The 21369-nt window shown below is 49.2% G+C and overlaps 2 protein-coding genes across 7 annotated transcripts in view; one reads left to right on the top strand and one right to left on the bottom strand.

Annotated features, from left to right (window-relative positions):
- The first annotated feature begins 1275 nt into the window (after positions 1 to 1275).
- On the top strand, positions 1276 to 15482 carry STK32A (serine/threonine kinase 32A). Of its 5 annotated transcripts, none has more exons than XM_088174069.1 (13): positions 1324 to 1429; positions 2279 to 2699; positions 2804 to 2859; positions 3702 to 3853; positions 4780 to 4953; positions 7448 to 7485; positions 9366 to 9455; positions 9962 to 10059; positions 10847 to 10963; positions 12682 to 12807; positions 13775 to 13903; positions 14235 to 14299; positions 14560 to 15482. In XM_088174069.1, the coding sequence occupies exons 4-13, from the start codon at positions 3735 to 3737 to the stop codon at positions 14645 to 14647; spliced, it is 1044 nt and encodes a 347-aa protein (XP_088030195.1). In that variant the 5' UTR covers positions 1324 to 1429; positions 2279 to 2699; positions 2804 to 2859; positions 3702 to 3734; the 3' UTR covers positions 14648 to 15482. The 5 variants fall into 5 exon arrangements, 4 of the variants coding, with proteins under 4 accessions (XP_014743803.2, XP_088030195.1, XP_088030196.1 ...); XM_088174070.1 differs by having other exon boundaries at positions 2804 to 3315; XR_015807087.1 differs by lacking the exon at positions 2279 to 2699 and having other exon boundaries at positions 1276 to 1429; positions 14120 to 14299; positions 14560 to 14622.
- Positions 15052 to 21369, bottom strand: part of DPYSL3 (dihydropyrimidinase like 3) — a 27100-nt gene continuing 20782 nt past the window's right edge. For both annotated transcript variants that reach the window (XM_088174067.1, XM_088174068.1), the window contains exons 8-14: positions 20626 to 20746; positions 19833 to 19989; positions 18084 to 18225; positions 17567 to 17737; positions 16815 to 16994; positions 16156 to 16318; positions 15052 to 15739 (exon numbers count right to left, since the gene is read on the bottom strand). In XM_088174067.1, the coding sequence (XP_088030193.1) occupies positions 15651 to 15739; positions 16156 to 16318; positions 16815 to 16994; positions 17567 to 17737; positions 18084 to 18225; positions 19833 to 19989; positions 20626 to 20746 (1023 nt within the window). In that variant the 3' untranslated portion in view covers positions 15052 to 15650. The remainder of the gene's footprint in view (positions 15740 to 16155; positions 16319 to 16814; positions 16995 to 17566; positions 17738 to 18083; positions 18226 to 19832; positions 19990 to 20625; positions 20747 to 21369) is intronic.

Genomic DNA, 21369 nt, shown 5'->3' with positions numbered 1-21369 from the left:
AGGCTCGATCTCTTCTTTTCAGAAGCACTGATGGGAATCGTAAACATTTGCTGCTTCATTTGTTTTGTTGCTGAATCTCGTTTCAGTTCTGAGATGGGAAATTAAGATTTTGTTTTGGTTAGCTGGAAAGAAGGAGCTGTGTGTGCTGGTGGGGTAACTCATAGTATCCCATGACAGACCCAGTTCCCAATAATTCTCTCTTCTCCAACATCTTTCTAATGATTCCTCCCTTTCCTGCTTAGTACCATAGTTTTGTTAATTTAAAGTGAAGTTAGTTAGTAGGCATTTCCAAAGTGTAGATCTGAGAAAATGTTTGGTGAACATAAGGATGCCCTGGAGAATGCTCTGGGCTGGACCCAGTCCAGATCTTGCTGCACTGTTACTCCCTCGTTTTGTTCTTTTAGGGCTTTGTACTTCCAACAAGGAATAAAGTTGTATGTCACAGAAATATCAGTATCAAAAATAAGCACATAAAGGTGCATTGCATGTGAATGCTTAAAAAATATAGTGGCTGCTGTACCTGTGTTCAGGCTCTCTCAAGTGTCAGTAAACTCTACAGAGTTTTATGCTTCACTATTCCCATACATGTCAGGAGAGATGGGAAAATTCCTGTGCTCCCTGCTGATGAACAGACCTGTCCCTTTGCAGTGGGAGAGCAAAGCCAGTCACTGCAGCCAGCACCAAGCAGAAATCAGGTTTGCTCTTTTGTTCATAGTTCATATAAAAAAAAAAATTCTAAAGAACCTGAGTGAAAACTGTACCTTGATTTTGCATGGAATCTTTTCATTAGAAATACCAGAATGGTATGATTTTTTTCCCAAATGAAAGACTTGTTTAACTGCTTACATCAAAAGATTGACACTTCGAATTCCTTCTTCCATAGCTTTTACACTTCCACAGGACCTCAGTAGTCAAAAGTGACTTTTGGTTTTATCTAGCCAAGTCAGTATGTCCATTATTTTGGATATTGGCCTCACTATACTTTGTCACCCCTGGAGCTACAAAATACGTGCTGGATGATACAGCAAACATGAGCCAGATCCTTGAATCTTTGTGTCTGCTGGTCTGTTCCTGCCATTCCTGTAGTGGGAATCAGTTCTGACCTGAGCTGCAAGGTTATGGTGTTACTGGTTTCTCTAGTGAGCTCCATTACAATGTGCTTTTCTCTGTCAGTCAGTCTTGTCCTTAGAGCCTCCAGTGAGACATTCACAGGCTGTAAATGTTTCTTCATCCTGAGTGATGGTGAACTTTTCTTCCTGCCTTCTGCAGGATGTGTCAGCAGGACCTGGCCAAGGCGTGGCAGGACTGACCCACGGCAGCACTGCACCAGAGCACAGCCCAGAGCAGTGGAGAGTGCTGAGCCTGGCTGAGCACACCATGGGGGCAAACACCTCCAGCAAGTCCCCACCCTCTGATGGGAATGAGGATGGTAAGAACTTTCCCTGGTTGCTGTCTGGGACTGCAGAGCTCTCAGTGCAGACTGACTGTGAGGGTGCCAGCCCGTGCCCGTGCTGAGACTGCAAATCCTGGGCACCCCAGGTCAGCAGAGGTGTGTGGAGGTCAGCAGGAGCAGCAGCAGTGACCCCTGGTCCCTACAGAGCTGCAGTCTGCTCTTGGGGTCCTTTTCCTCCTCTCCCAGCAGCTCTGACAGCAACGTTGCCAGCAGAGGTTTGGTGTTGGGGAGTCCCTGGGACACTGCCAGGCACCTCGAAGGCAGGGACAAAATGCTGCTGCTCTGGAGGCCCCAGTGCAGGGAGGACTGGTAGGAAGGACGGTGGGAGGGTGCTGGAGTGATGGATGCTCCCGTGGGTGCTCCTGGTGGCTGCCCAGCTGGGCAGGGCTGCCTGCAGGCACAGGGAGGCCAAGCCTGCAGGTTGGGTTGGCTGAAAAGGAGTTGGAAAAATACTGCTGGGAGCAGCATTGGAGGCCAGGGTCCCTGTGCTGCCAAGATTACAGAGACAGACATTAAAAGATTGCTCCATAAATATATTTGCTGTTGCATGAGTCAGCTTGCTGACTGCCATATGGGCTTTCACCCGGGTACAACAGCAATATGCACAATACACAATAACTACACAATATGTATTTATGTAGATAAAAACAAACACATAGTAATAAACATAAAATAGATGAGTGCCAGGGCCCAGAGATCCCTCTCTCCCCACAGTTGTGGCTGTGGGTCATGGCACAGGTCTTCTGCAGCTGACCTCTCCCCCAGGCAAGCAACCCTCTCATCTTCCCTTGCAGGTGATAAGCATCTTCCCTTTTTATTCTGCAGGTATCCAGCACCCTTCTCCCAGATGGTCTCACGGGTAAACAGATCCATTGAAACTCAAACAGCAGCACCTTATATTTGCTTTGATATTTACAGCTGTTCCAGATTTGAGAAGGGGCATCTGTGCCTAAAAGCTTGTGTTCCTTCCAAGTGCTGTAACTGGTCACTGTCAACTTTGCTGTGGTTAGACTGTGCCATCATACCTGCAAAGGCAATGGCAATATCCTCACATGATATAAGGGTTTGATGGACTCAGCAGGAGCAAGGTGAAGCCACTTGGTGATTTCCTGCCTGATCTGCCATTGACAGAGGCTGACCTAAGGAACTTGCCTTTGCAGTTGAACCATAGAGGAAAAAAAACCTTGTTAAACACACCAAGTTTAAACAACACACAAATCTTCAAGAGGAACAGAACATTTCTGGGGTATCTCATTTTTATCAGCTCATAGGGAGAAAAAGTAGAAATAATATAATATTGTCAAATGTTTGCTTAGTCATTTAAAATTGAAATGTTACTCTTTCTTGCAGTTACCTTCGACCATTTTGAGATTTTGCGAGCTATTGGGAAGGGCAGCTTTGGAAAAGTGAGTGTTTTGGGAACTAATCACCATGTGGGCAGCTGGAGATGTAACTGGGTGGAAATGGATGAGTTGGAGGCTCACATGAGAGTACAGAACCAAAGCTCATGCATTATCAGAGAGCCTTGACCTGAGCTTCAATTCCTGGTAATCAGAAAGGAATCAAAGCCCAATTCCTTATCCATTCTGTAGCCACAAATCGTGTTCCATGAGATTAAAATGAAAGACTGAAAATGTTTCTCTGTGAGGCACAGTGTTTGTTATTAAGCATCAGGTTCACCCCAAACTCCTGAGCTATTGTGTAAACAAAATCTGTTTTGTGCTGCACTCTCACAGGCTCTGAGGCTTTCCTTGAAGTCATGTTTCTTTCTAGATTTGGTGACATATAAGAAAGGTTAAAATTCAAAGCCCCTTAAACGGAATTCAAGATTAACTGTGAACTGAGTGACACTTCTCAGGAAGGTGAGGATCAGGTGCTGGTCCCAGTGTTTGATGTTTCACCTGTAGTTCTCTGGTGGAGGGGGCTCTTCCCAACAGTAATGAGTGTGGGAGGGATGGATGTGATGGTTAGTGAGTGACATTAAATAAAATGTCGACTTCTCTGTGATTCCCTGTCTCCCATGTTGTGATGATAAATTATTTCTTCTCATCTTCCCCAAAAATTTCTCTTTGGATGAAATTCCCAAGAGATTTCCAGGCAGTGTCCAGTGTTGCAGCATTGGTGGGTGGAGTTGTGCCCTGGCAGTGTGGACGCTGCCAAAGCTGCTGGAAAACATTCCTGTCACTGAGTCTCACCTGCCCAAATTTGCTGGCAAATCATCTCTGGTTTATCCTGATTGCTCTCTTAGGTCTGTGTGGTGCAGAAGACTGACACCAAGAAGATGTACGCCATGAAATACATGAACAAACAGAAGTGTGTGGAGCGTAATGAAGTCAGAAATGTTTTCAAGGAGCTGCAGATTATGCAGGGCCTGGAACACCCCTTTTTGGTTAATTTATGGTAAGAGGTGGCTCCTTGGCTCACTGGTTGAGTCAGAGCAGTCAATTGCAGGCACCTCTGAGACCACTGAACTCTTGGTATTTTCTGCTGTTGCCATTTAGAGCTGCTCTAACTGGGGTATGAATGGTAAAGGTGCAGCTGCACCTCCCATAGCATGTCTCCAAACTTGTCTTTCCTACTTGAACAGAAAGTTCCAGGCAAAGCTCGCTCAGCAGCTGAGAGCTGACCAGTGTGTGTGTATTTAGAGATCTGAGCAGAGCAAACCATCCAAGTGTCCTGCTGCTGTTCTTGCCATGCTGTCCTTGGCTTCAGGATGCCTTCAGCATTCCTGTGGCTTGCCTGCACTCTGAGTGACACACAGACTGAAAGCTTCGTGTGGAGCAGTGGTCTGGCTTGTGGTGCTGGTCATCACATCAAGCAATCAGTGCTACCTTGATAAGGAAAAAGCCATGAGCAAAGGGCTCCTGGCTGGTTGTCAGCCCCTCTCAGAGGGACACAGTCCATCAAATGAGGTCACTTCTAGAGGAGCAGCAGAGACCAGTTGCACCCCTGTGGTGTGGAGCCCACAGGGTCACAGACAGACTGCCTGGCAGAGGGACCTCCAGGGCAGGGCTCTGGGCAGGGGGCTGGTCCAGGGCTCCTCTGTGCTGCTTCTGGGCTCACTTCCCATTGGTGCTCGAAGAAGGCAGAATGCCCATCTTGAGTTGTTCATACAATCTGCTCTGACTCTCTTATGGATCTGAGACTAAATTATTGTCACAAGTGTGACAATAGTGAAAAATGGAGCATGGAAAGGTCATGAAATTGTAATTTCCCAAGTGAAAAATTCCAAGAAATTATGAGTATTCCCAGAGGTACCACGTGTTCCTTTATTACCTGTCATTTTTTAATGCCACTGTCCTTGAACCATGTGTGTGCTGTTTTAGGTACTCATTCCAGGATGAGGAGGACATGTTCATGGTGGTGGACCTGCTGCTTGGAGGGGACCTGCGCTACCATCTCCAACAAAATGTGCGGTTCCAAGAGGGAACTGTGAAACTCTTCATCTGTGAGCTGGTGCTGGCCCTTGACTACCTGCAAAGCAGGCACATCATCCACAGGTCAGCCAGGCCACAGGCTGTGCTGTGGGCAGGCATATTCCTCCTTGATGTGAAATGATAAACAGAAGCCTAAGTGGTAAACAAAATATCCTGCCACGTGTGTTTGCTTTTATGTGAAACGCAAGGCTTCCCCAAGAAAACTATTTTATATACAGCAGAGACCATCTGATTTGTCCCTCTGGGGTAGCTGTGAAATAGCATATTTGATTGTCAACTGATCCTGCAAAAATTTGTCTCTGATAGGTTTAAATTAGCTGTAGCTCATTAATATCCATCCTGGTCCAGGGAGGGGAGGTGTCAGCACTCAGAACTCCTGTGTCCATGCTTGAAGGTGTCTCCCTTTGCCCCCTTTCTGTATTGCACCAAAATATGAGGACAAACACAGCTTTTTCCTGTATGAGGTACATCCATTTCTAGAAGTGCTAAGAGTTTCTTTTTGGCTGATAGCCATTGGCTTCCTAGCCAATGAGAAAAGTGCACGAGCTCTTCCCATACCTTTGAAGACCTGCAGAGCAGCAGAGGAGGCAGAGGTTTCCCCCGGCTGGATGGACACACAGCTCCTCTGCTGGTGTCATGGGCAGCACAAAGCTCAGGGGCACAGAGTTTAGCCAAGTTAGCTGCTGTCAGGGAGGATGAACAGGGGGGCTGTGAGGGTCACTAATTGCAGGGAGAAGGTCACTTCATTCGGAAATACCACTCCAGATGAGCATTCTTGTGCAGTATAAGAATTAAGCATGGAAAGCATAAAATTGCAATGGTCCTGGTTGTTGGTGGGGAAAGCACACACTGGAGGAGCTGGGGAGGGTGAGTGCCTGTTCCTGTCCAGTGTCCAGCTGCCATGGCCAGGGTGTGAGGGCACAGTCACCCCTTGCCTGTCCCTGCAGCCACAGGAGCCCTGAGCACTTCTGCTCCCACCTGCTCGGGTCTCCCCTTCCATGCTGCTGCTTTTGTGCTTTACCTGCAGGGATCTTTGCCCCAGTGTGAGTAGGAGGGGGAGAAACTGCAGGTGAGGCTGCAGCGTGCTTTTCACATGTGTATAAGGTAAATCAAGTACAACAAAACATGTATGGCGGGCTGTAAAATTTGCAAGTTATTTAATTAGCACTGTAATGCAGGTTGTTTAATTAACACTGTTACCCAGCGGGATCGTATTTGATTGATAAAGTGATTCAACTGAGTCAATTACACTGCAGCAGCTGTAATTGGGAACATCAGGAGACAGAGAAGCAATGGCTTTGTTTGGCTGAACAAAGCTGTGCAGAGACAGCAAACTCTGGCGGTAATTATTTCCCACCTAGATGTAAAGACTAGGTAATATCTTTTAGGTTAGGAAATTATATAACCAGCTTATAAAAAAGAAATATACATATGAAAAATAACCAGAATTATCTCTGATCATTGTTTGCATCCTGAGAATGATCTTACTGTGCTGGTGTAATTCCAGAGGCTGTATGCCAGACTGAGGGAGATCAGAAACAGCCACACTAGAAATTAAAAAATAATAATTAAAAAAAAAAAAAAAAAGGAAACAGTTCTGCTGTGCTTAGGGGTAAAATCAGCCACTTACCTGACACTTCCCTGTGCTCTGCTAATGATGCCTGTCCCTATACTCACCTGTATGATGGGATGACACCAGGGGGTAACCAGTGTTTATAACCCACTGGAAGTGTTTTGGGTGACAAGATGCCAGAGAACTGTAAGCTATTAGATGACAATTAGATAAATTGTGGGCTTTTGATTGCAAGTGGCTTGGAGAATTCAAACTGTATCTTAAGGATTGAATTTTTAAAGATAAAATCCTCAGCTTGCTCATTTCTTTACTTGGAACTCCTGGGCCAGGTGGGGAGCTCCAGGTGGCACAGGGTCACTGCACCTGTTGCCTCCTCCTGCCTGGGACCTTCTCTCTGGGGTATCAGCTGGCCAGGTGCTCCCTGGGGACTGGTGTAATGAGCTCATTAAAGCCAGGTAATGTCTTGTAAAGTCACTCAGGTGGCTCTCTCAGAGTATCAGGTGTACATTTTCTCCCTTCAGTCCTAGTGTTTCCCTACAGCATTGCTATGAGTATTATTTTGTGGGGTCCTTTTACTCAGGAATAAAATAACCCATTTAACAGCTAAAACAAAGATGTTAAAATAATTTAATTTCTACTGAGTAAATGGGAACCCTTCTCAACACGGTATTGAAGCAGATTGAAAAGTAACAGGAGGAAAATGGCAAAGACTCTCTAAGTGAACTGTGGGTGCACTTACCTGAGTGCTGCTCAGGTAAGCTCAGGTAACCCCTGCAGCCTGCACAGTGTGCCCGCTGCTGCTGATCCAACTCCCACTCTTTGATCAGTCACTCCTTGGGCCCAAATCAAACAGCAACAGCAGAGCTGGGACCCCAAGGCTTTGAGGGTGCAGTGTCCTGCCAGAGCCCTGGGCTGCCAGCAGCCGTGTGTCCTGTCACTTCTCCAGCCTAATGGCTGTCTCTCCTTCTCTGCTTCTTTTCTCAGAGACATCAAGCCTGACAACATTTTGCTGGATGAGCACGGTAAGTGCCAGGTGCCTTGTGGTCCTGCATGTGAACAAAAGCAGTGGGAGACAGGAGACCCAGGCTGCAGTCCTGGTGCCTGCTGGTGCCATGGTTTGGTGTTGTGCTCTCTCCCTCAGCCTGACTGAGAGCAGGATCATCCCATCCGTTTGTGCTCCACTTGCTGTCTCTCACTCTTTGAGCAGCAGTGCCCTGTACCTTCAGGGCACCCTGTGGTGCTGTGGTGTTTGTGGGGTTGCCTTGGTGGTTTCACCAACACCTCCTTTGGCTGACTGACTCGATGGTGTCCCTACAAGGCACTGGCAGGGACCATGTGTTTGGTGTTGCTTGGGGTCAGGAGCCCAGCACACCTGATTTTAACATTTTCTTGGTTCTTTTTAAGAACTTACTCAAAATGCATCATTTGAAGGGCAATGCTTGTGTCACGGCAGGGTTTGTGCACAAACAGAATTAATTATGGTGCAGTAGATAAGCCTCATTCACATATTTTCTTTTTCCTTGAGCATTTGGCATGGGGAGAGAGCTCTGACGAGGATTTGGGGCTAAGTGTGTTATAAATGTTGCTCTCAGTTTTTTTATAGTATTTCTTAGGCAAAACTCGACTATATTCTTCCATGGCTCTTTAGTGACATTTTTTTTCCTGGCGAAGTTCTTGCAGTGAAGAGCTGTCTGATATTCATTAGTTGGTAACTCATTAGAGAAATGTTTTGTTAGCTCATATTTTTTAAGAAAAAACAAGTAATTGTCTTGTTGTGAGAAATCTTCCTTGGCAGCTAGAGCAAGGTGCTTGAAGAGAAAAGGTCAGTGCAGGGAGGAGGCATACCTGCATTTGTGATCACTTCAGAGGCTGTAGCAGAGATGCTGCAGCTGCAGGGAGGCACTGCCTGGCTCTGAGACCGGGTGTGTGTGACCAGGGTTGCCTGGCAGCACTGAGCCCAGGCTCCATCCATTAGCATATGACCTCTAATTTCAGAGCACTGGTTGATTATTTATTTAGGAGCTGGCAGCAGAGTGGCTTTGCCTCCAGTTGCTGGAGCCCCTGTCCTGCCTTGCTCAGTCCTTGTCGGGCTCTTGCCCCATCCACAGACGATGGTAGGAGGAGAGCCCTGTCCTCCCTGGTGTGTGGGGCGCCTGGCACTGCTGGGTTGCTTTTGGGGCTGCTTTTGGTCATCCTCACTCTTGGATGCTTTGGTGACCCATCACCATTCTCCAGAACTCTGTGCCTCTCAGACGGGGATGACACGGCTTCCTGAGAGGAGCTGGGATCACCATGGCCATGGGAATGTAGGTCAGCACTCCCTGAAGAGGGAAAAAAAAGAGGAAAAGGCTCTGCAGCTGCATTCAGCCCAGGAAGACACAACCTGCTAACTTCTATAATGGCACTACAATTCAGAATGAGTTTTGAGTCTATTCTCTGCTCACTGTGATTTTTTAATCTCTCTTGCAGAGGTTTCAGAGTATTTTTTCTGGGGACATACCCTTGACTCCAGTGTCCTTTTGTCTGTGACCTGTATTCCTTTTCTTCACCCATGGCAGCAAAGGTTTGTCTTCCGAGGCATATAGAAAGCTTTGGACACACACAGAGTTCATTCTTTTCCCCAGACTGACCCTAAAATCTAGGAAGACTCAAAACAATCATCACTAAATTCTTTTTTGGAGAACTCTTACGTTTTCTGGTTCCCCAGAGGGAAAATAAGGGGATATTTGAAACAAGAGACAGGCAGCCTGCAAGCTGAAGTATTTTCTATCAGTTCCTCCACCAGATTTTTTTACCTGGAAACTCCTTTCCAAGGAGTATTTTACTTTATGTTTCTGATTCAGAGCTATTTCTTGTGTGAAATTAAAGCCATCCCTGTTACATGTTGGCCTCTGTCTTCCAGGACACGTGCACATCACCGATTTCAATATTGCCACGATGCTGACGAGGGACAGCCCTGTCACCACCATTGCTGGCACAAAGCCCTACATGGGTGAGAACCAATGGCAGTTACCTGTTCTTGAATCACCATTTTGTGGGCTTGGGGGGTCTGCTGTGCTGGGACACGGGTGAAGACATTTTTAATTAGGGTTGGAACTCTTTTCTTCCTGATCCACATCAAAACATACACGGTTTGAATGGGGAGCACCCTGCAGAGGGGATGCAGGGTGGGGACAGGAGTCCCTCCCCAGAAATGCCTCAGTGCAGCTGGGGAATGTTCGTGTCCCACTTCACAGGGGAGATGAAGGGATGCTTAGGCCACCTTGTGCCTACATGGAGTGAATGTTCCTATTCTGGAGCACATTTACAATGAATGGTAGGCAACTCCTGCGTCAGCAAAAGGAATTTGTTCTTTTTGGGCTTTGGGGGCAGAGACACACAGAGAGCTTCATGTGCAGGAGCATGGCAGCACGAGAAGGGCGTGGGTCAGTGTTCAGTGCTGCTCATTTCCACTTGGGATTGCAGCAAGGCAATTTTTTTTCCTCCTCTATTTCACAGCACCTGAAATGTTTAGCTCCACAAAACCCACCAGCTACTCCTTCGCCGTGGACTGGTGGTCACTGGGAGTCACTGCCTACGAGCTGCTCAGAACTCGGGTACGGGTGTGGCCATGGCCTGGGCTGCTCTGTGCTGGACACGGCTGGGAGGGTGAATGCTTTATAGCAGAGGTGCCACAGCTGAACTCAAGGCTTCAGGGCTTATTACAGCAGAGGAAACACACGGGTCACTGTGTCACTGGCTGTGCCCTGTACGTGTCACTGTGTCACTGGCCGTGCCCTGTACGTGTCACTGTGTCACTGGCTGTGCACTCATGTTGATGCAGGAGCAGTCTCTGGTGCTCCACTGCACCGTGTGCTCCTCTGCAATGGCTCACCTGTCCCAGTGACATGACGCTGCCACAGGGCAGAAGGGACTGTCACCCTGCGTCCTGATGCCCACCCGAGGCTGGTGACCTTTCTTGGGACATCCTTTTCTGAGCTGATTTTGCTGTTGGGAGACATCTGTCTCCTTTTCACTGGCATTGTCCCCAGCGTGAGTGAAGAACATTTTACAGGGATTATCAGGAGTACTCTAACCACAGCACTGTGTCATAGCCTTGTAAGATAAAAACACTGAAAAGAGCAAGCAAATTCCCACTGGATAATAACTTTGACTTCTGGAGTTTGCTCCTGCTGTCCTGCTGTTAAATGCCCAGTTATTAGCCTAGTTCTTGCTGACATTTTGTTTTTTCAACTGAGCCATGGAAACGCAGGGAGAGATGTCCCACAGGAGGCTGAGGACTGGACAGTGAGACCGTGTGAAGCTTCTGTGCTCTAACCAGGATTCCCGAGGAGTCTGGAGAGCAGATGAATTGAAGTGCTTGTGTGGTGGCGTTTCCCACAGAGGCCGTACCACATTCGGTCCAGCAGCTGCAGCGAGGAAATCGCCGGCGTGCTCCGGACAGCTGCGGTGATGTACCCGGCCGCCTGGTCCCCGGGCATGGTGGCACTCATCAGGAAGGTGAGGGGCTGTCCAGGCCAGTGTCAGTGACTGTCAGAGCACACTGTGTGACAAATGTCAGCTGCACGGGGGTGGTGGCAGCGCTGCCTCCTGGGCTGGCACTGGTGACAGCTGTGCTCAGGACAGGAGCAGCCTCAGCTTCCAGAATCTCCTCTATAACTTTGCACTCTGAGCAGATATTGATATATGTGTCAACAAATTTAGCCCCAACATTACATTTTTCTAATCCTCAAGAAACATTTTTTCCCAATAATGGGAATATTTGCAAGAAGTGCTGACACTGTTGTAATCCTTTGATGCTGTGTGGCTTTTGCTCCACTGCAATTCTTTTTTCAATAAAGCTGCTATAAAAATTGCTTCAAAATCATTACTGGAATAATTCTGAAGCTGAAATCCCATTTGAAATGAAGCCATAGCTTCAATAAACAAGGCTATGGCTTCACAGTCACAGCAAAGCTGAGCACTTACCCCTGAGTAGCAGCACTGGCAGCAAATTTTAGGGATGTATGTAAATAAATTTTAATTTCAGCTAAGTGTGGGTAATGAAGTAGTACTTAATGTAGCTTTCAACTGGTTTTTGTTCAAAATAATATATATATATAAATGTATTCTGTCATTTCTAATTAATTAGATGATAAAACATTTTAATGAAAAGAGACTGTCAGTTCTTTGCTGAGACAGAATCATGGTGTATTTTCCAGGAAGGAAATTGCAGAATATCTCCTACTGCTGAAAATTCAGTGAAGCCAGTATTTCATTAAGCCTAACACAGGAATATTTGCTGCAGATGTCCTAGCTGTTGCTATGCTGGCAGTTTTTTCCTGGACCACAGCAGGCCACAAGCCATGGAGACTCCCTTGTGAATAAATAATACAATGTCACAGTTATTTAAATTTCCCAGTGCTCCTTTGCATCTGGTTTAACAGCCTTATGTATTATACATGAAGCCAACTGTGGCTCCTTCCTGGCTCAACCATTCCCTGTGGATTTCTCTATTTCTTACTGGCCCAGGCAGATGCTGTTCTTGGCAGAGCCATGGTGAGGCTGGAGAGCAGAGCTCTGCAGAGGGAGCTGGGGACACTGGGGACAGAGGGGACAGAGGGGACAGTGCCTGTAACTGGCTGCATGCCAGCATGAGGAGGGCTGTGGGGGTCACCTTGCCCTACCCTCCCCAAAGGGTTTGGATCATCTGGTTTTCCTGCTGAGTTTTAGGAGTGTCAGGAGTTTATGCCATGTATGATCATTGAACAGAGACAACTTCAACCCTTTTATTCCACACAACCAATCCCTAGAGCAACGTTAAAAATTATGAAAATGAGCAGTGTGAAGGCATACTTTCACACCAGAATATTACTTTAATAGAGTGAGAAAAAAGGATGTTTTACTGGTCTAGTATCTAAAGCAGAACAGAAACACCTGAGTGGAACTCCCCATTCCAAACAAATGCTTATTTTTAACATTGGACAAATTGTTTAATGCCACTGTACTGCCTCATTGCCTGCTCATACAATGGGGATAAGAGTAATTTGTAAAAATGGGAATAAACAGAGGCAGAGCTTGTGAGCCTGGTGAAGGGACTCTGAGCCAGAGCAGGAGAGGCACTGGTCCAAATGCCAGCATTGGTGAGGTGTCCCTGGCACCATGTGTCCTCGCTGTGCTCCACAGAATGTGTGCCCTGTGGGGATGGTCTCATCTCTTCCCTTTAACTCTTGTTGCAGTTGCTCGAGCTGAACCCTGAGAAACGTTTTTCTCAGCTGAAGGACATTCAGTCCTCCCCGTATCTGTCTGATGTCAACTGGGATGCTGTTCTCCAGAAAAGAATAATGCCAGAATTCATTCCCATGGTAAGGCCATTGGAGTGTAAATGTTCCTCACACCCAGCACCGGGACATGGGATGCTCTGACAAATTTCCACTGAAACATCAGGTGTCACAAGGAGAAAGGAGAGACCAGGGCAGAGCTGTGTCTTCCCTGAGTGTGTAGCAAAGAGTAATGGAGGGAGACTGTAGTGTGGGTGCCCCAAAACTGATATGCCCTGTTAGAAATGTTCCCAGAATTTCCGGGTGCAGACCTGGTGTTACAGCCCACTGGGCTGGGATGGAGTTGTCCATCTGTGTGGGATGGACAGTGCCTGTGAGCCCTCTCATGCTGCTCCCCACATCCAAAAACCCAGTGCACCAGGATGGGCTCAGCAGCAGCCTGGAGATCACCCACTCTCTCATGGGAATTGTTTTCTCCTGCAATGCCTCCCCTAACAAGCTCATTGTTAACAGTAAATAGCACATACACCAGATTTATGTTTCTGGGACTTTTTAAATTGAATTAAAACAGCACGCAAGTAACACAACCCTTATGGAGAATAGTCCAACTACCCCAACTGGTTTTCCACAGAAGTTGGGCTAAACTATGAATATTTGTTAATTGTATATCCACCCTTGTTGCTAGGTTTCTCTGTGGTGGGTACAATTCTGTATTGCTTGAAGACCAGTTCTGCTGGGCTGTTGAGCTACTCTCAAAAAGGCATAACCCAGACAGGACACTGTCCTCATCCTCATTGCCACCCCAAAGCAGCCAAAGGGCAGGGCAGAAGCAGGGGCACAAAAGGAGCCACTGTGACACCTTGCATATGGCTCCTTGCTGAAGGGACTGACAGAAGAATATATCACGAGTATAGCCATGCTCTTGGCTACATGTGCAATTATAATTAGTGCATTTTTTTTACAAAATTCAGCTCCCAAATGCAGCCCAGGTTACAAGAGACTCCTTAAGACAGGCCCTGATCACTTAAGGCCACCTCTCTCTCCCCTCCAGAAAGGCAGACTGAACTGTGACCCAGCCTTTGAACTGGAAGAAATGATCCTGGAATCCAAACCTCTTCACAAAAAAAAAAAGCGCTTAGCTAAGAAGGAGAAAGATACAAGCAAAAGCAATTCATCCCAGGTGAGAGCAAGCAGGTACAAGCATGTGGTCGAGGAGGTCTTTCATTTTTCAGTGATTGCCATCTAGCAAGACCACAGCAAACTGAACAGAATATTTTTTTCCCTTGTGACCAACTTTATTCCTAAAACTCTCCCCCCTCTTCCCTGTGGTGAAAGGCAGAATGTGTGTCCACTGTTTACTGCATCAGAGAGCCTTAATGCTTCCTCCCCACTGCAGGGCTAAAGATGCTCTGTGCCTACAAATATTGCCATGTCTCACTGAAGCTGTCCTTGCAATGTTTCTGTGTCAACTGTGAATTTATCCCTCTAATGTTTCCATTCCAATGTGAAAGGCCAGCCACCTCCAGAAGCACCTGGAAATGCTCCAGAGGGACTTCATTGTTTTCAACAGAGAAAAGTAAGTTTTGATCTAGAGGCAGCAGAAGAGGCACTGGCCCTTGCCAAAGCCTTTGACAGATTTTGGGGGCCCAGGGCTAGGGGAGCTGGGAGGGGGTGTTGGGGCCCTGTGTTGGGGGAGTTTGGGGCACTCAGGGCTGGAGGAGCTGTGGAGTGAGTGGCAGCTGGTGCCAGGCAGTGGGGAGCTCCAAGTGCCTCTGTGGGGTCTTGGCACTGCCTGGGCTTTCCATCACAGCTCAATCATCCTTTTCTATCCCCAAGGGTAAGACTCCACCATGACAGCATGCAAGAGACCCTGACAGAAAGTGGAGGCCCACACAGGGAGGACAATCAGAACAACAACCTCTGAGAACAGCTTACCCCTCTCTACCACTGAAATCACACTTGATTTAAGCAGGGACTGCTGGTGTGATCTTGCCAAGACAGAGGTTGGCCAAGAATTGCTACTGCAGATTCCTGCTAATGCCAGGAATGATGCTATTATTTAAATGCTTTGACAGGCCTGAGGTTTCACCTCCTCATTTGACATTTTTCCCACTCTTAGCAATGTAGAAGCTACACCAACACCCTAGCACGTGTAGCAGTGTGCACTGCATGGTGTTGCCCCAACAGCCTTTTGCTGCAGCCCCCTCCACCCCAAGAGCACCCAAACCCCTCTGCCACACCAGCCCAGCTCCCTGCAGGTGCAGCTGGGCACCGCCCCTGCCGAGCAGCAGCAGCCCGAGGAAGAGAAGAGACAGCTGACAACATGAGTAGTTTGAAGGAACAACTTTTTTTTTTTTAATAAAGTGTACAAAGTAGTAAAACTCCTTACACAAGGTGCTGTGACAGCTGTTACAGAGATGATTCGAGCTCCCCCACAGGCCTCGTGATGAAACGCCAGAGCATTGGGTGGAGATGAAGGAGATGAATGTGACAGACCCACCTTTCCCTACGAGCTCAGTGCACCTGCCCTCCCCATCTGGCATCCTGCCTCCGGCCAGACCCTGCCCCTCACCTGGCCGGGTCGCCCTGTGGGCCACTCCCACTGTCCCACACCACGGCATCCCACACACGTTCAACACCAACAACACCGAACCGAGCAACCTGTCCGAGCAGCATGCATACAGAGAGGAAGAGCAAAACACAACCCAACCAAACCCACAACAGTAACAACAGAACTTTAAGGCTATGCAAAAACAAAATGAAGCAACATCTTTAAAGCTAGGTAGCAAGTAGCATTTGTGAAACATAAGGCTTGAGGCTTATTGATTCTTCAGAACAGGTTTATTTCTTTTCATTCTTCAACACCAATGTACCATTTTTCTTCCTTTGCTTGAACAGGGATTTTGTTTCCTCCTCAGCCGGGACATTTAGCTCAGGGAGGTGATGTTGGAGCGGCCTCCCGGGGGTGCCACAATGCGCTTGCTTGCTGAGCGCATGCCTTCATCAACCTGGGTACCTGGGATAGACAAGAAAGTATGAAGGGAACGAGGAAAGCAAAGTTAAGAGCGTCTTCATCACAGGACTGAGCAGCCAGGCAGCCTGGAGTCTTGCCAAGGCCCTCCAGAGGCTATCCACCACAACCTGCTCCCTCTCCAACTCCAGCAGCAACCCCGAGAGCTGCAGTGGCCTGGACGTCTCTGCAGAATCTTGGTGAACAGACCCACGAGCAAGAATAGCACGGGATGCTGTGCTGGCCTCCACAGTCTGCCTGGCTTTTACTGCAGGCTGCAGCTCCAGCCGTGTCCTTTAAGGGACACACCGGATCTTGCCCTGCCATGAGCCACTCTTGTGCTGACCTTGCCGCAGGCCAGGGCCAGGAACACATGGCCAGTGGCTCTTCCCCCTGCCAGCCCAGCCAGCACATGTGCTCACCTGACAGGCTGAATCCAGACTGATGGAGGTTCCTGATGGGCGGTGTCTGACGTGTGGGGGAACCCCTTGTTGACCCCGCAGGGGTGCCCCCCTTGGGGGTGGTGCTCAGGTCAAACACGGGTCCATCGTACAAGCCCCGGGGCACAGCATGCATCTCTGCCATCTGTCACCAGAGGAAAGAGGACAGTGACACTTCTCTAAGCCCAGGGAACATCAGCTCCTCAGTCCCCCTGCAGAAGGATCTCACACTGCTGTGCACCCTAAGTCCTGCAGCACTGAGGCCTGGCACAGCCCCACTGCCCTGTAAAGTGTGCAGAGCCAGTGCAACAGGCTGTCACCCAGATGGGGTTTATGCTGCACAAATGGGGGAGGAGAAGGCGATTTAGGCCAATCTTTTAATTTTAAACAGCATTTCCCTCGATTCCTGCTGCGGGACAGGATAAGGACTGCTAACCCTGAGGAGCATCTGCCTCCATGGCACACCACTAACACAAAGGGCTCCCTATCCAAGCCTCAGCTATTTTGTACATTCCAAATACACCAGCAGTTCGGAGCACTGCTTACAGGGTCCACCAAGAACAGCAATGGAAATCAGTTATTAAGGGCAATTTGGGCTAACAGTATCCCAGCTCTGTCTCCTGGCATCCCCGTCTCCTCACCTTCCTCCTGGCTTTGATGCGCTTGTAGACGTAGTCAGGGAAAGGGCTGCAGGGCAGGAACCGCCCAGTCCCCTGGGTCACATGCAGGTTGCCATCCTCCAGCATGATCTTCCCCTGGCATATGACAACCAGCGGGGCCCCACGGAGCTCCATCCCCTCAAAGATGTTGTATTCAGCCACCTGCAGCAAGCCCAGGATGATGGTCAGGAGGGACAAGAGCACTGCCTGCCCACTCAGGGGGGGTCAGTCTCTACACCTCACTGCTGGAGTCACCAATGCAGGCAGAAGACACCTTTAACAGCCTTGCCTGCTCAGAGGCCTCCTGCAGATCACTCATTGCAGTAAAAGCCCACCAGGGCTCCCAGCATGAACCAGGACCTGCTGGTTTGAAGCTCATTGTGAGGAAGAACTCTAAGAGCAGACAAAAGCAGGATGTAGGCTTGAGGTAAGGCATGAACAAAGCACTGTGGCAAAACCAGGAAAAATATTTGTGCCTGGGAGAGGAACCAAGGTAAGAAGGAATGTGTGTCTTTACACCTGCATTGGGAAGAATACCCAGGGTGAAAAAAGCCTCATGAGCCCCTAGGGCACCTGGACATTCAACCCCCAGTCACAACAGGCACTACCTGCAGCCTGGGCTCGGTCCCTCCTCCTCAGAGTCAAGAAGGACAGTACCAAGCTCCCAGCAACCTATCTACAAAACAGCACACACATCACCCTCCAGCGTTCACACAGATGAGCAGAGCACTTACAGATTGATGGGTTTTCGCTGTGATGATCTTTACTGCATCAGGATCCCATATAACCAGATCACTGTCCGAGCCCACTGCTATTCTCCCTTTTCGTGGATACAGGTTGAAGATTTTGGCAGCATTGGTGCTCGTCACAGCCACAAACTGGTTTTCATCCATCTTTCCAGTGGCCTGCTCACACACAAAGAGAACTAAGTCCTTCTGTGGGGAAAGAGTGAGTAAGAGCCCAGAGAAGCACCATCCTCACTCCCACACAAGGTGCTGGCTGGCTGCGCCCAAGCTTCCGAGGCTGATCTTACTAACTAGTGCCAGACAGACCAAGAACTGGGGGGACAGTTACAGCTTCTGGATGTTCACCCCAAGCCTGTGGCAGCCACCTCTCCTGCTCCAGCTTGTTTTGACTCTCAAAGCCAGAGAGGGAACAAGCTGGGTGCCCAGCTCTGAGGGGCAGTAGCATGGGTGTGTGAGATGGCAACCACCTCTGCCCACTCTGCCCCTTCCCTGGTGGGACTCTCACCACTGCCTTGTCCCAGATGACAGACATTCGTTCCTCTATGCCATTGGTTCCCTCTGGGATCGCTGTGAAGTTGTCTTTTCCAATGGCTTTCTGCGCGGTGCTGAAGGTACAGTGAGCACTCCCCGACACCTGCAGATCACCACTGAAGAGGGGTGGAACAAACCCACTGTCAGTCACTTACAGTCAGATAGCAACAGAGACATGAGGGATATGCATCTCCTCTGGCCACAGACAGCCCCCAGCTCAGATTTTTTTGACTCTGTACCCTCATTTCCACAGTCCCTCAGCCTGAAGACTTCCACCGGCCCCAGCCCCTGCATGAGGCAAGGGGCCTCAAGCACCTGGACAGTGCAGACACAGTGACTCTCCTGGAGGCTGCAAATCTGCCCTAATCCACTGGTAATCTCTATCTTCCTCTGATAATTTCTGCCATATGTCTGATGAACTGTACAGATAGAGGCCCAGAATGACGACACGGCATGCCTCCTGCTGGAGACAAACAAGCCATCCAGCCCAGCTGCAACCTTATGGTCTCTCCTCCTGCTGCAGCCTCACAGAAAATGGTATGGCAAAAGTGTCAGGACAGACACCTATGAGCTACAGGGACCAAGAATTGCTTGTGACTTCTTTGAGGTCTGGGGTAAACTGGAACTGGAAGGTAAGGATTAGAAACTACTTCAGGAGCAGGGCTTGCATTTCCTTGCCAGTTGTTAAGACCTGCACCTTTATCATACATCCAGTATGTGCTGAGGCATCCCTTGTTCACTGACCACAGCAAAAAGCAGGGTGAGCTGCATACTCAGACTGCAAATGCACTGGCATTTCTCTTACACCCAGACACAGCATCTCCACTCTGGCACAACCCAGGTTTATCCTAAAGCGCCCTGCTGGAGACACCTCTTAGTGACTGTTCATCCCTTGTTCATCTTGGTACAGATGTTTCCAACATTACCTCAAAGGGCATGTCCATTTACAACCCCCTCAGTGTCAGCCATCCCCTGGCTAACAGAGCAGGCAGCACGTGCACAAGTGGATGTACAAACACGGGCTGGAGTGGTGTGAGATGGACCCATGGCACTCACAGGGCCAGGAATGTGCAGCGTCCTCAGCTGCTGCACTGGCCTTGCCAGTGAGAGGATGGAGTGTAACTGTGAAAGGTCACAGCAAATTGCTGAAGTGCTTTCCTTGTTTGTCTTTGTTTTCAACAAATACTTTCTTTATCCTCTTGCCTTCAGGATGAAGAAACAACCTGCCATCCCAGCCAGATGTGCAGGAGCTGTTCCTGAAGGTCTCCTGCACTCTGCAGGCTCTGCTACTGCTCACCTGTATAGGTGTGTGAATACATCTGCTTTGTATTCGACTGGGGTCCCACCAGCCTGCAAAACCTGCAACGCTCTCCACGTTGGTGCAGTATCCTGCAGCATCCCAATCCAGACAGCCATTCCTCACTTCTCCAGATTGGAAAATCATTCCATTGACAAGTCTGTTTCAGCTTGTCCTCATTTCTTTGTCTTCTTCAAGGCATTTAAAATTATTCATAGCCACTGGTATTTTTCTCACTAGTGATGTTATGCTTATGGTGTCCTCCCTCCACTCTCGAGGATAAACCAACACAGTTTGGAGTCAGAGCCATTTCACTGCTCAGCTCATTACCTGCCTACAGTGAAGTGGTTCAGGTTGGACTAACCTTTCTTCCCTATCCAGAGTCCATCTTCCCCTAGCAGTACCCCCATCAGAGCTGTCACTTACCTGGCCAGGAGGGAGTTAATGTAGTCAGGAGTGGTTGGGTCTGGGCTCAGTGGCGGAGAGACCACAAATGCTGCAGCCTTTGCCCAGTTCTTGCTCCAGTAGTGTGTTCCATCAGTCCCCAGACTGGCTGTGATGGGCTCACCAAACACCACAATGCCTGGAGAAGGGCACAGAAAGAACAGTGTTTTGGTGGAGCCTGGTGGCATTCTCTGCTCCACAGCACTACCAGCAGCCTGCCATGTCCCAAGGATACACAGACCCATGACATCACCATAGGGTCCTCCTGCTCAAGGGCACAAATCCTTGTGCACCAGAATCCCCCTTCACAGCTCCTGGGGCAGGGGCACAGAGCCCACTCAACAGAGCTGTGCACATGCCCACACTTGTGGGGCATCCCTGTGCTCCACCACCACTGACAAATGGAGCTCCCAGCCACCAGAAAGGCACACAAGTAGCTCCAAGGGGCCAGCACTTCAAAGGGAGGCCACAGCTATATGCAGCAGCTCAACCCACGGGCATTGAACAAGTATCCACACTGAGCCCCTCAGAGCTGCAGACAAACTGTGGTGTTTAAAGCACTGCTCCTACCTGTGCCCCACATACTGATGTTACCTGACTGACAACAGGAGGTGGCTCCATGTGGCCTACTGCATGTGCCCTTCACAAGTCAGGCAAACTCCTAAGCTAACTGCTCCCTGGCAGAAGAGGAAGCACAGTGCTGACCTTGGCAAAACCACAAGGACGTGAGGACCACATAATCCAGCATCCTGGTGCAGCATGAGCTGCCACTCACCTTTTTTTCGGGCTTGTGAGATGAGGTCAGCAGCACTTTTGCTCATCACTTTAGTCACGTAGAGAGGACAGTTGGTCTGGCTGGCAATAGTGATGGCCCGGAAGACAGCTTCTGCTTCCAGCTGGAAGAGAGGATGGCACACTGCTGCAGAGGAGCACTGGCTGGGCAGGGAGGAGCCCCTGTCACTCTCAGCACACCACTGATTGCTGTCGACACCCTGTGCCCTCACTTTTACCCTTGACTCCCCAGGGCAGTTTAATCACAGAGACCTGACGGGGGGGAAGCTTCTGTTTCCCCAGGGCCTGGCCCACAGGCAGGCTACAGTAACACAGTAACGCCTGGCACAGGAGCACTGCCTGAACCCTGCTCGGGGACCAGCAGAGCTGCATCTGCTGTTTTTTCCACTGCCTGGTCCCAGCTCTCCCGACAGCCCACGGAGCCCAGGGACTGCTGCCCAGCCTGCCAGCACAGCTTGCAGGCTGATGCCAGGCAGGAGGGAGGTCCACCCTTTCACAGACTCCCCTGCTCCAGGCTGTCCCACGGCTGCAGCAGCTTTAACCAGATGTCGCCTGGCACCCCCGGGGCAGGGTGCACAGCTGGCAGGCACTGGGGCCATCCTGCAGTGCAGCTGCTGCTTGCCCCAGCCTGCTGACAGCCACCCATCTCACTGTCCTGCTGTCAGTGGAGGCACATTTCCACCAGGAGGGATATCTTTGGACTATTACATCAGCCTGTGCTCAGCCT

The sequence above is a fragment of the Sturnus vulgaris genome, chromosome 15 (genome assembly GCF_052056855.1).
Source record: "Sturnus vulgaris isolate bStuVul1 chromosome 15, bStuVul1.hap1, whole genome shotgun sequence".
Classification (NCBI taxonomy): Eukaryota; Metazoa; Chordata; class Aves; order Passeriformes; family Sturnidae; genus Sturnus; species Sturnus vulgaris.
The sequence above is the reverse complement of the archived record's forward strand: the minus strand, read 5'-3'. Positions and strand labels throughout refer to the sequence as shown.